Source organism: Mesoplodon bidens (genome assembly GCF_964165515.1).
Source record: "Mesoplodon bidens genome assembly, chromosome: 14".
Taxonomy (NCBI): Eukaryota; Metazoa; Chordata; class Mammalia; order Artiodactyla; family Ziphiidae; genus Mesoplodon; species Mesoplodon bidens.
Genome location: NC_138170.1, coordinates 87,957,845 through 87,971,655, shown reverse-complemented (window position 1 = coordinate 87,971,655; position 13,811 = coordinate 87,957,845). Strand labels below are relative to the sequence as shown.

The window sequence follows — 13,811 nt, the reverse complement described above, 5'->3', positions numbered from 1 at the left end:
TAATTTTCAGAGTTGAACACTGGAGGAAAAGTCAGTCTAATAAAGAACATTTTTTTTTCATTTATTTTCTTAGCCTAAAGGATAACTATTTTAATGATCTGAATTTGAAAATTGTAACTACTTCAAAAATATGTTCTTGACATAGGTGTTTTGGTAATATTATAGTCAACAAAGATTTAGGTGACGGTACTAAAATGATTTCATTCTAGGCTGGGGTAGGTAGGCTCTTCTGCATATTTTAGGTTTCTTAGAGAACAGACCCTGTCCTTTGCTTCAATGAGCCAGCTAATTAACCGCACAGAATTAATCATTTTAAGTATTTAAGAGTCTCATTATAATTCCTTACCTGCAAGGAAAGCCCTGCATTCTATCAATTTATCACCCAGAAAAAATGAACTAAGTAAGCTGTTTACACATTTTCCTACAGAAATCGTTTGCAACAAAACACACTTGTTAGAAAATAAAATTCATCATTTAAAGGAGGCAACGGTTTGTTTCACTCTGATCAGTGTTAGTGCTAAATCTCTCCTGGGTCAACCAAAAATGTCTTCTAATCCCTAGTCAGCTAAAGGTCATTTTTCAAGAGGAAAGACATTTTCTGTTACGGCGTGTGCCAACTTCACATGCTGAGTGGACGGGGTGGGGGGGCAGTCGGTGAAAAGCACGTACAGTAATCTCTTTGGGCTCATCCTCATCTATCCTCCGGGGCTTCATTTTGGTGTAGTCCACGGGCAAGTCCCAGCAGTCTCCCTCGCTCAGCTGGAAACACCGGCTGTTCATCACCGCCTGCTGCTGGGGGGACATGGGCTCCAGGGGCGTCAGGATGGGGCAGCAGCCCTCTCGCGGCCGCTGCTTGTTCATGCTCAGGTCCAGGGTCCCGTTCTCATCCACCTCCATGTCAGGGTTCTGCGGAACAGAAGGACGCAGGGACCTTGAGAATCCATCCCCCAGACCACAGCCCTGCCTTCCGCCAGGACACAGTTCAAACTGGAAACTGCTCACTGCAGCCTCACGTGTATAAGCGCCCAAGGCGAGCGCACGTGGCCCCCCATCTGCCTTGCTCCCCACGCGCAGCTGGGAAATTGGCTGGCAGAGGCAGGCACGCATCCGTCTCTCTGTTATCTACTAATCACCCATCAGTCTCTTGCTCTCTTGTCTCTTATCGACTCTCTGTCTTCTCTCTATCACTTACCTATCAGAGATCTATATGTTTTCTTCCTAATACATTTTTGCTTTTAGAAATAAGCCCGGCCAGAAGACAAACAAGTGCCTAATTTCAATTCTATTCCAGTTCAAAGACCTCTTAAGAGATCAGAAATGTATGTGTGTGTACAGATTATACATAAATACCTAAAATTGTATACATATTAAAATGCTCCTTTAGTTTCACGGATGCTAATACTCCAAGACTTGGAGTGGAGGAAAACACAAGAATTTAGAAGAATGGAGGAGAGGAACTAGAATTTACTTTCTTTTTTTTTTTTCCATTTTTTGGACAAATATTTATTGAGTCCTATCAGGCACAGGCTCTGGGTATATAGTAGGAATCCAAACAAAACAAAAATCCCCACATAAACTTTACTTTCTAATACAAGACCTATGATGCAGAGAGACGTTTCCATTTTAAGTGGGAAGACGTGCAAGCGCAGTCCAACACGCCACCGCTGCAGCGATCACGGGCTGACCTGCTCTATGGTTCAGCAAACCTGCAATTTAGTCAACCAGCTTTAGAAAACACGAAGAGGTACAGGGTGTTTTTTTTTTTTTTTTTTTAATGAGGCTTTAAACAGATCAAGAATTCCTCAGAGCCTGCCTCTCAGGAGGAGGGAGAGAAGGAAGGGCAGATGGAGGGCAGAGAAGAAAAAACAAAATACCTCCGACAATCCTCCATTTTTTTTTTTTCCCAGAGAGTTACACTCTCTTGAGCAATTTGATTTCAGAGCTGGCGTGAAACCTGCTGCCTACTCAGATGTCTAGCAGCTCTTTCCTCTGAATGTAATAGCGGAGGGGAGATGCTTGGAATGAAAACCCCATCCTTTGGGCTGTTACCTTGATAAATTATAGCATATTATTCGCCTGAACTCTTCTTGTCAAAGTGCACTCCTGGTTTCCAGCTTTCATACTAACTTAGCCTTCATCGTGTTGGATTATAATTCTGCCTGTCTTAGTTTAAATTTAACAAAGTGAAAAAAACTGGAAGGGGTTACTGTCTTTTTCCCCCCCTTAAGCAGAATCTCCTCCATGCCAGCCTCGCATTTTAGCAGCCCTGATCTCCACGGAAACTGCATGCCCCTGACACTCCTCCAAAATCTAGGAATAAAAATACTAATAGAGAAGAAAGCATTTGCAAAACATAAAATTACTGACCTCTCTCCATTCATACAAACGACACTTATTTCTAACAACTACGGTCAGTGCTGTGAGCTCAGGCGCACTCCCAGCAGCACTTGGCGATGGAGGGACCCTTTGTTCTGGAGAGGAGGTGCGGGCCGGCGAGCCCGCTCACCGGCCGGGAGCACGAGGCGCCCGCGCCGCCGCCTGCGTCCCCGGCCCCCTAGTGGTCTCGCCGGGCAGCCCTGCGCGCTGCGGCGGCCGCACAGCTTCCTCCCAATGCCAGGAGCCCATCGACGAGGAACCGCCCTAAGTATCGCTCACCGATTTGGCATCTATGCTGTTTTGAACTAATGGAAGCCGGCGGTAATTGCCTGGCTGGGAACCCGTGGGGAAACGGGATTTCTGCACTGCCTTTGTTCCCCAGGCTGGGCGGGAGGGAGCAGTCCTGCGTTTCTCCTGACTGCGGCGCTGCCCACCCTCCTCTGCTTAAGGTCCAGGGCGCACGGGTCCTCGAGCTTCCTATTCTCTGTGCAGCTCTCGGAACCGCCAGGGGCCAGCGTGCTGTCCTTCTGTTTCCAGAAGTGACTCTGGGTCCTAAAGAGGAGGGTCCCAAATGGACACGTTCATCTAAAAGACCTGACGATTTCTCCTGGTCTGGAAAGTGTGCCCCCAGGACCCCGCGCTGTCAGGCCTCCTCCGAGCAGAGCCCAGCGGGCGCACGGTCTGCACCGGCCTCTGGAGGGGAGGCGCCTGCGGGACCGCCGGGCCGAGACCGCCGGGGGCGGGAGGTGGAGGTGGGGATGCGCCGAGGCCCCGCCCACGCCCGCGGCCCCGCCCCCGGCCCCCGCCAGAGGCGCCGCCGGGCCCGTACCCGCGCGGCGCACAGGTCCTGCGGCTTGGTGGACAGGTTCTGCGGCATCTCGCGGCAGCGTGTGGACAGGTTGAGGATGGCCGTGGCCGCCATGTGCGCCGCCTCCATGTCGTGCGTGTAGTCGAAGCTGCTCTTGCTGCACGTGCTGCTGGCGCTGCTGCCGCCGCCGCAGCTCAGGTTGCTGCTGCTGGGCGCGTAGGTGCTGGCGGCACTGCTGCTAGGGCTGGCGTCCTTGCAGTACCGCTTCGCTGGGGAGACAGGGGACAGGGATGACTCGGGGCCCCCGCCCGGGGCCACGGCAACAGAAGAGCCGCCCGCGCCGCCCGCCCTCCCTGGGCGCCCACGCCAGCGCGCAGGTACCCAGGGGGACGCGGAGCCCGCCGACCCGCTGATTCCCGAACGAAGAAAGTCTGGCTTTCCCCCCTTTTTTCCTCTTTTCACATTGTGTATGTTTGGACGGGCAGAGCTGGGGACCAGCGGGAAGAGCGCATACGGCTCTCAAGCGGGAGGCAGGGGGCCCACTGCGTAACCATTAAGGGCGCGCTCCGGTCAGGGAGCGGCCACCGAGATGTGGGGAGCGACTGGCCGCACCAGCCTGATCACCGCCGGAGGGAGGCTCCCCTTATGACCGCTCATCTGCTCGCCGGGGTGACGGGGACCCTGTAGACCCCTCATCCCGCTAGAGACCGGATGATCCGGCCGGCCACGAGGGGCCACAGTGGCCATTTGGGGCTCACTGTCCTGTGCAGGCGACCCAGCTGAACAGGTAGGGCCTCTGCGGGCCTGCGAGCACCTGCGCTTTGGGGAGTGGCATTCCAGTCAGGGTGCAGGCGAGACCACGACAGAAACCCCTTCCCTCTGTGATTCTAATAAAGAGCCACCCGGGGGGAGGCCCAGTGACGGGGAGAGAGCCGCACACACGTGTGGACTCACATAAGCCAAGGCAAATGCTCAGGCGTTCAGGGCTTCGGGGACGGGCAGATGCCCGTGTGCCGCCCGCAGCCCCACCCTTCGTGCGGGAACGACCGTCCTCCACACGCCCCAGCTTCGCTTCCCGGGTCCTTCTGAACAGCCAGCCTCCCCGACAGTCCAACAGGCCCTCAAGAGCAAGTATGGTTGCTAGAGCTGTTCACAACCTCTTTTGACACAAGGACGGGAAGATGATTGCTGGATGATGGATTAAGATGGGCCCTGGTCATTAAAGGCACAGGATGCCCTTTGCTTAGGGATCAGCGGCTCACCTGACCCTGCAGAGGGAGGAATTGCTCTGCAGGGAGAGCCTGCAGGGAGCCAGGAGGCCCTTCTGCAGCACCGGGACCCCTCCGGCAAGCCACCCTTTCGTGCGGCACAGGCGTCTCAGCACCTCCTTCCTGCCCACTCAGGTATGGTCTGGAAGTGACCACAACCTCACAGACATCACGGGTGGTCATCACAGCACCACCAAGAACTGCCCCAAAGCACCCTATTCCTATACAAGTGATAGAAGAGCTAAGCTTTCACTATTGATACCTTTTGACCTTGGACGGAAGACTGAGCTTTCCTGACATCAAGGATGTGGCTTGGCAATGCTCTGAGCGCGCGGCGGCCTCAGGGAAGCTGTCGCCGTGTCGATGTCCCTCGCACGGACCCGGAGGTCACTTCCACGCCCTCAAACCCGCCCAACGCGAAGAGTAACTCGTAAGGGAGTTACTTCTGTTCTGCTAATCAGAGTCATTTGAGCCCTGAGGACCAGTCCTCACACTGTCCGTGTGTCTGTCCTTCCCTCCTCTCTCCTCCATGAAAGCCTCACGTCAAAGCAGCAGCCAGAGCAGTGGGGAGACGGGGGTCTCACGTCTGAGCAGAGACCGGGGGTCTGGGGGCAGCGTGCAGGGGGACCAGCCCACTGGGCTCTGTAAACCGACCAGGGCAGCAAGGCCACTCCACAGCTCACAAGACTCTCCAAATTGACTAAAGTTTGCGGCTTTACATCGTTTACAATTTTGTTATAAAAATAGGAAGATAAAAACTGTGGGAGAAATGATCTAACACTTATGAGGGAATTTTTCCCCTAGTGAGGGCTAGACCCCGGGTCGGTAAAAGAAATGTGGTCCCCATAAATAAGGAAGAAGTTTTGTTTTGAAATGAAGGAATTTCAGTTCCTAAAGCAAAGTAAACAGGACACGTGTGTCTACGCAGCAAATTGCAGCAAAGTTCTGGAAAGTGCCTCTACTTTACCAAATATTTAAATAAAAAGATTCTACGTCTCCTGGATTACGCTGAGTTGATGGGACCCGTCCAGAATTTTAGCAGGTGGTGGGACTGTGGACAGTTTATTGATGGGCCTGTCAGCTCACGCGACCCAGGAGGAAAGTGAGGACAGCGTTCATTTCACAAGTGTCCTTTCACTAAGGGCCATCAATCATGTACTACTTTGTTCTAAAAGAAAATGAGTCTCTATACTTCAAATCTCTCGGGTAATGAAGGTCTTTGGTTTTAATAATTATCGCCTGTTGGTAAGACATTTATGAAACCGTTAGTGTCACTGATTTTTATGACCAGTCACAGTTTCTGGGGCTCGTTGCGTGGACACCACAGGGCGCCGCAGAGCGGGGGGCACTGGAAGGCTGCCGCTGCCCTTGCCACCCACTGCCCAGAACTGAGGAAGCCCCCCACCCTTTAACAAAGTCAAAACGCACTTTCTTTTTCTTTCCACGCACAGAGCTATTTTCTATCAAAACTTTTTCCAATCAATCCGCGGACAAAATGTGTTGCTGTCCCTCCAGACACCAGCACATCGCTGAACTCATGCGATGGAACTGCTTTCCTTTAGAATGACACCCTTGCATTTACAGCATCAGAGGTCCTCCCGACCTTACACCGTACTGAGAGATACCTCTTCAGGTACCCTGTCCTCTTGTGCAGGAAAAAGAAAAACGACATGGGATTTATAGTGATGAAATATGACAAATGAGAAAAACAAAACAACCACCTTCCACCTTATTAATCTACTCGGCCTGTAAGAGTCTTACTAAGTGGGTGCGTCTCAGTTTCTTCTGAAATAACGTTTCCTGTAGGGAATAGATAACTGTGTCCTTCCAATCTGAATTTCTGCGAAAAGCAGACAAAACCAAATATGGCCCAGAGATGTGCCTCCTGAGGATTTGTGCTGCCGGATGGGGCCTGGCCCCGTCAGGTCTGGTTGGACTCAGGGGTCCACGCCGCGTAACTTGTAGCAGCGACTCCTAGTCTTTACGTGGGTCCACAGCTGTGCTTTCCCATAAGTAAAGTGAGATACAGATGCAGAGTCCTAAGCGGAATAAAAGCCACTTCTTCGTGAGAATGCCCTGTTCGGTTACCTCTGAAGGCAGTTTGCTCACGTGGTTTATCGTGTCTAATCAGAGTCCGGATTCTTTGTTGGTCTCACATGCGCTTGCTGGCTGAGTGTTCTCTGCACTCTCCTGTCTGTCCTGCTGGCACCGGCCTGTGGGGTTCAGGGCTGACCTCAGAAGCATGTGCCTGTGCCCCTCATTCTGCACAAGCAGCTCTAAGGAGGTTGGGAGGAGGCTGCTGAGTGCAGGCGGGCATCTGTCCGAGAGATCTGGCTGTGGGAGAAGCTTCTGGAAGCAGAGGTGAATGTGGGAGAGCATGGAGGCAGGAGAACAGGGGTGGGAGGGCAGGTATTCTCAGGAGAAGCTGGCCTGGTGGCAGGAGGTGGGGGAGGTCGGGAGGCCCAGCCCAGAGGATTGGTCCTGGGGCCCTGGAGGGCCAGCCCAGGCCACCTGGTGATGAGGCCTGGACCAGGGGAGGGCAGACAACGGTGGGTGTGGTGGGTATATCAGAGACAAGGCTTTGGAGGAGCAGAGGGGGCTTCAAAGATGATCAAGAAGTGTTGAGCTCAGGAGAATTTAGAAGCTGGGAATAACCAAGAGGGGGCTCATGACAGGGGCCCATTCAGGGCTGGGAGCTTCTAGGTTTTAAACAAAGCCTGAGGGTGGTGATAAATTGCCCAGAGACACAGCGAAGATGGCTTAGACCCGCTCAGAAAATTTTTCTGTGAAGGGCCTGGCAGTGGTCGAGCCTTGGCGGCCACGGGGTCTCTGCTGGGACCGCACATCCGGCTGTTGTCCTGGGAAACAGCCACCGGCCATACGGGTGATGCGGCCCTGCGCCAGTAAAACTGCTCTGAACGCTGAGATTCTAATTCTCCTTCTTTTGTTGTTTTCCATCTGTTTTAGAATGGAAGGGCCATTCTTAGCTCACCATAAAACATAGACATGGGGGGAGAGGCTGGGGAGATGCCGGCTTGGGGCTCCCGGGCGCAGGGTCTCCCGGCTTCCCTTGGGTGTCACCTCCTGCACACGGTGTCTGTGTCTTCCTCCCCGAGGCAGGCAACCCAAAGCTGTCTCCACAGTGCCTCAGGGTCATCCTGTCCCTCCTCTCATGCATCTAAAGTGCAGCCTCACCAGCCTGCTGGCAGCTCCCACTCACCTGTGGGTTTCCTGCCCTCTAGTAATTTCCACTCAAGCTTCATGACCAAGTTTAAAATTTGCCACTTTGGTAAAGCTCATGCTAACTCCTCCAGGCAGAATGGACGCCTTGCTTCACTGTGCCTGAGTACGTGTTTCACTGTCTTCTCTTTACCCACAATCTCTTCCTTGAAACTTGTCATAGAGAAAGAAAGAAGAGAGAGATGATGGATAGATGTATGATAGATAGATAGGTGGGCCCATGGATGGAGGGATGGAGGGATGGATGGTGGATGGAGGGATGGATAGGTGGGCGGGTGGACGGATGGAGGGATAGATCTATAGACATGTGGATAGACAGACAGGTAGATGAGACAGACAGATAGCAACTATTGAGTGTCTGGAAGAATGCAGGTGGATAAATCAATGTTTGCTGAGTGTTTCTGATCACAGTTGGTGGAAGCCGAGGTATGACGCGCAGAGCCTGAGGCAAGGGTCCTGCTTCTCTATCCCACTGTGCACGTCCAGACCCTACTCCTCGCTCCCAGGCATTATGCTCCCCTGCCCCACAGGAGGCTCATTTCACTGTTTTTCTTTGGGAGCAATGGCCCAGTTCACTGTGCACCTGAGGCAAACCTTGGAGACAGCCCTCTGGGGTTGACTGCAGACACTGGTCACTCTGTGGTGTCCACTGCCTGCCGCCCGGGCACAGGGATGGCTCTCCCCAGCTCACACCCTCCGAGAAACCTAAGCCTACCCATCTCATCCTTAATGGGCACCTCCCTTGTTGTTTTGACTGTGGATCTTGTGGAAGAGGAATGGAGTTGTCTGTTTTCTTCTCAGTAGATTGTCGTAAACGCTGACTTCCCCTTTTTCTTAGTTTCTCGAAGATCTAGCATTGAAGTTTCTGTTCTGTGTTCTTGTTTATTTGTGGGTAACCTGAAGAGCAGGGCTCTGCCCACTTCCAACAACAGGTGTTTTTTCTGGGGGTGAGAATAGATGCCAGTGATACTAACATGCGTGAGTTCCCCTCTTTAGCCTTGTCTGCTGAGCTTCGCGACAGCCGCACGCGGCCAGCAGGCGGGGAACGATCGCTACCTCTGCTCTTGGGGAAACTACCACACAGGAAGATTAATGTATCTAATATCACATGGCTCCTCAATGGAAGACCTGAGGAAGCGCACTGTGACCAGACATGTGCCCTCCTGGTCACGACTTCACCCAGATCCAGCCAGAACAATGGGGTGAAGGAAATCAGGTCTCACAGGACAACAGCAACAAGACGTATGTAGCAATGACCACCTGGCAAAAGTGCCCATCAGATCACTACAAAATGTCAGTGAACTGGGAATCCTACAAGCACAATCCTTAATTATGTGGATTCAGATTCTTTTGGGCCCTCATTTGCAATCGAATGAAGTTATAACAAAGCCTGAAATTGGCAAATTGTTATGACAAAAACCCAAATTATTTTCTGTTATACCCTAAGCCACTCCCTTTTCCCACTTCCATCTTTGTTCCTATATATTTAGAATTGATACATGCAAGGGTAATCAATCTGAGATACATCAAATAAATATTACATTTCATTCACCATACAAATTAATTGTTATTAAGGCAAAGAATGACTAAAATAATGTAGAATTGTAAAAAGGTTTTGGAACTCCCAAAGCATTCAATTTAAATGTATTTTTTTTTTTGAGTGTTGTGATTTTAATTAAATATCTTTTCCAGAGAGCAGCTCCGAGATCTTTCAAACTCTCTCTCCTCACCTCTGCTGGTGAACACCAGGATGAGACTCCTGAATCACCCAACTCATACAACCCACATCCCCATTGGTAAAATCTGCCAACTAAGTCCATATATCCTAGAATTTAAAGTAGAAGCGTGGTTAGATAAATAAGTAAAATCACAGAAATGCAGTCTTCCCCTCTGTGCTTCAACTACTTACCAAGTTAGCTCTGTGAATGAGAACTAGTCTGTTTAGAGTTTACACCCCAGTAGTGGGTTCACATATGCATGAGTTAAAATAAATGATCTTGTCCTGTGAAACACGCAGTGTTTATCTGTTTCATGGGTTCTATTTTTGTAGTGGCAGCTACAAGTGAGGCCAGTGACAAAGTTACAAAGCTAGGACAGGGGGCTCCCCAAGGCCCACACCTGGGTCCGAGCCCACTGGAAGGAGGCCGGTGGGACCCACAGGAGTTGTGCACCCCTGGCTGCATGTTAGAATCACTGGCTGACTTTTTTAAAATGCTGCACACAGGGAATACCTCCAGGGAGCCTGATTTACTTGGTCTGGGGTGCAGCCCTGGGCATGAGAATTTAAAAAGTCTCCCCAGATGAATGCGACATGCATCCCAGCTTGAGAACAGGGAGGGAACACAGAGCTTCTCAAGAAATCCAAGGGCTCTGGGCAGCTACCCCTGGCTCTCCTGGTTTTGTCTGTGTTGGGGCATCTACTAAAGGAAGTTAGTAAAGATAAGGACACCGTCTCAGCAGCACAGCAGCATGAAGCAGACGAGCCCACAGCTGTCTGCCTCTACGTCCTGCCAGCAGCCGGTTGCTCTGCTCTGGGGATACTGGGGGAAGGGCGTTGCCCTCCCTCCCCCAGGGCCTGCTCTCCCACACCTGGGGCTGAAGGAACCAGCCTAGGCTGCCAGCGTGCATCGAGTGACCCCCATGCTCCACCAGTTTGTAGGAAATGGATATACACAATAACAACATTATCAACGGCAAGCGTGACTCTCATGTATAAGAGGGTGCACCTCCTACCATCATATCCTTTGGGGGATATATCCCTGGTTTGCACCTTGGGAGCTATGGCCCGCTTGCCATAAGTATGGCTGTCGTAACTGTTGTATTCAAACGAGGTCTTGGAATATTTCTCCAGCTCTTTGGCCAAGTTGGAGCGAGGCGTGGTGGTGGGGACGCTGTTTCTGTAGCCGTAGTGAGGGATCTCGAGCTGCTTTACGAAGCACATGGGCCTGGAAGCAAAAAGAGACAGTGCACAGCTGGCTTTCTCATGGCTGTGCATGAGACATGGCTGGTCTTAAAATTAAAGCACCTTGTTGCTTAGCTGTGTTAAGGAACCAGACCTCTCACTAAAATCCCAATTCTATTTTCCTGAGAAGAAACCAAGTGTGCTGTAATGATATAACCTCAAATCAGCTATCTGCCTAGATGCCAACTTCGGAAATAAAAAGAACAGAAAATGAAATACTTAACCTTTTGCCCTTTTTTTCTTTTTCTTTTCAGAGTCTGGGGAGGTACGATAAAGATATGAGATGTGAACGTGGGAAAGAATCTCACATCCGTGCGTTTTCTTTTGCAGGGGTTGCAGAGAGTAAGCATTACACACAGTGAAGTGAGCTATTAAGAAACTCCCTTAACGAAATACGAGGAAATGAAAGAAATACTCTTAAGGACGTGGAGATGAAGCTAGATAAAAACATATCCTGCTGGACGATAAAATGGAACACGTAGTGATGTATTTTGACAAATATTAACATGCACTCTCAATATTGTTACCTGGTAGTCATTCATTTTTCTATACTTTGGAATAAAATATTAAAATGGAAGAACTCTCAATTACATATGCATTAATATCCTATCTTGTTTCTTCTGTGTGTCCATCTATCTATCTCATAGGCAGAATTTTTTAAACTTTTTTTTGAAATGATTTTAGATTTACAGAAAGTAGTGCAGATATTCCTTTAGAGTTTTTACCTAAAACTTCCCCTTACGTTAACAACTTTATCAAGTTACCAACACGTTTACTTTGATTTCATTAATTTAGCCTATTTACTTCTCCTCAAATCAACCAAATGATGTAACGATCAGTTAAACGTCTATTATTTGAGGCATTTTGCCAGGCAATGGGCAGGGCGGGGTGGGGGGTGGTGCTCATAAATGAATGAAGCTGTAGGCTTTGCCTTCAAAGGTCACCTGGAATGTGATCTTGTTTTAGGAGGCCGAGCTTCTGAGAATCCTGGCGAATGGAGGACACTCCCAGCCGTGAGATTCCATTCAGTTTTAAGGGAGAAGGTGGCGTTTGTCAAGGTTAAGATCCAGGGTGGTGTAGGAAACACGCCAGGAAAGTCGAACAATGGGAAACATCTCTGGGGGAACAGCAGGAGACGGGCTGGGTGGGACCAGGTTGGGACCCTGTCCATTTGTCCAGCAGGCAAGGCCAAAGGACTTGGGTAGGGGAGGGCACGACCCCTGAGCCTTCAGGAGGCTGGGACCAGCTCCAGTGGAGGGTAAGCTGGAGCAGAGACATCGGGAAGGGACACTTGGTGACAAAACGGCGCCGGGATGCTCCCGGTGATGGAGGCCGGGAGCTGGGAGGCTGCAGAGCGGCTGCGGCCTTGGGCAGGCCCGTAGCCCTCACCTAAGTCTTGGCGTCCCGTTAGACAATCTGCCTAAAGACTCAAAATCTTAAGTAATTGAACTGTTGGTTGAAATTATTTTTTTCTTCCTTCCTTCCGGTCTTCCTATCTTCCTGCCTTGAGTGAGCGTCCCCTGCGTGGAGACATCCCGGGGAATGTGAACATGACGGGGATGGACACCAGGTCCCCCAGACCTGGCTCACGGCCGGGACGTCAGTGCCTAAGCTGAGCCCTCGGGGGCCGCACAGCCCAGCCCCACGCCTCCCCTGTGGTGGGCGGGGTCCTTCTTTCCCTCCGGGCCTGTCCCCATGCTGCTTCCCCACCACTCAGCCGGAGGCTCGGGAAGAAAATTGTTTGCAGCTGCGCAAGTCTTGGCCCACGATCTTCTGTTCTGTTGTCACTCGACAGAAGGTTTCCCACTGCATGACATGAAGAAAGGGTCCCAGGCTGTGAAGTACAGGCTCGGGATCAGAGCGGAGGCTCTGTGTGAACAAGGTGATGTTTGCCATTTCAGATGTATCTTGTCCGCGTCAAGCGGCCAACGGAGCTCCTTCGTGGAAAGTAAGCTTGACACTGATCCCAGGACAGGCGTTAGTCACTTCGTGGCCACCCCACATCAGAAGGATGTGGGCACGGGGATCTTTCCAGCTCTCAGGGGTCTGGCCCCAGTGGGGGCGGGAAATTAACAGAAGTCCTCCGCCTCAACTCTCTCTCCCTTTGCTCAAACTTTCCTTTGGTTACTAACTATTCCTTCTCAAATGCACACAGCCCGGGGGCCTGGCGGGGAGGTTGTCATGCTCCCAGTAACCAAGAGTGCGCTGAGGGGCCCTCGGGGAGGGCCTGTCACGTATTTGGTGTCAGCGCACCTGTAAGATGAGTGAGTTACAGGCACCCTGGGGGCAGGTTAGGTCGGCAACGCCCACGCATAAAAATAGCTAGAGGTACGCACCCCAGACTTTACTGAGGGTTTATCTCTAAATGGTAGGCTCACAGATGGTTTTTATTTTTGTCTAGTGAAACATTTCTCATTTTCTCTAAAGATTTTAAATTTTCTGTTGCGAGATAAAAAGGAGTTTAATGACAGTGGTAAATTCCTTTCAGAAAGATGGGAAATAATACAGGAAAAAACCGAAGAAGTGTTCGTATCCTTTGCCTAGTGTTTTTTTCCAAGTGATTTATGCCAAAGAAATAATTTAACAGGAGCAAAGTTGTGTGTGTGTGTGTGTGTGTGTGTTACTGCTTTCCTTTTAATAGTAAAGTTGGACTCACACTAAGTGTCTCAGGGCCAGAACCCAGTCCCAGCACAGATGGTGCCTCCCCAGTGGGTACCAGCAGCTATGAGGATGACAGGTACGATTCTTACACAGACGAGGAAGCGGCTGGCGTGACACTGACTAAACGGGCAGCATACACAGAGGTCGTCACGGTTTGCACGTGGATGAGGGTTTGAAGGGGACACGCGAAATGAGCGCTGAGGGAAGAGAGCGTTCCTCCTCCACCTGCCCTCCTGATAACCATCCTAACTGTCCGGGGGGCGAGTGGGCAGCATCTTCGGCGTCCCCGGCTTCGCCACCTGGGACTGAGAGGCTTCCGGGAAGGCCTCTCTCCCCTCTGCGCCCTGGTTTCCTCGCTCGTCAAGGGGGGATAATGGCACCATCCCGCCCGCCTGCCGGGAGCATCTGAGGACGAGGCTTCTCTGCGCGCGGGGGTGGGGATGCTGTTACCCCGACGTCCTCGAGAACACGAGGCCCACCCCGCAGGCTGGAGCGG

The 13,811-nt window shown here is 51.2% G+C and overlaps 1 protein-coding gene across 7 annotated transcripts in view; it reads right to left on the bottom strand.

Annotated features, from left to right (window-relative positions):
- MYT1L (myelin transcription factor 1 like) overlaps positions 1 to 13,811 on the bottom strand; it is a gene marked incomplete at both ends in the record, with an annotated part of 135,710 nt that overhangs the window by 68,827 nt on the left and 53,072 nt on the right. For all 7 annotated transcript variants that reach the window (XM_081255098.1, XM_081255099.1, XM_081255100.1 and 4 more), the window contains 3 exons: positions 670 to 906; positions 3,206 to 3,453; positions 10,426 to 10,637. In XM_081255098.1, coding sequence (XP_081111224.1) covers positions 670 to 906; positions 3,206 to 3,453; positions 10,426 to 10,637 — 697 coding nt within the window. The remainder of the gene's footprint in view (positions 1 to 669; positions 907 to 3,205; positions 3,454 to 10,425; positions 10,638 to 13,811) is intronic.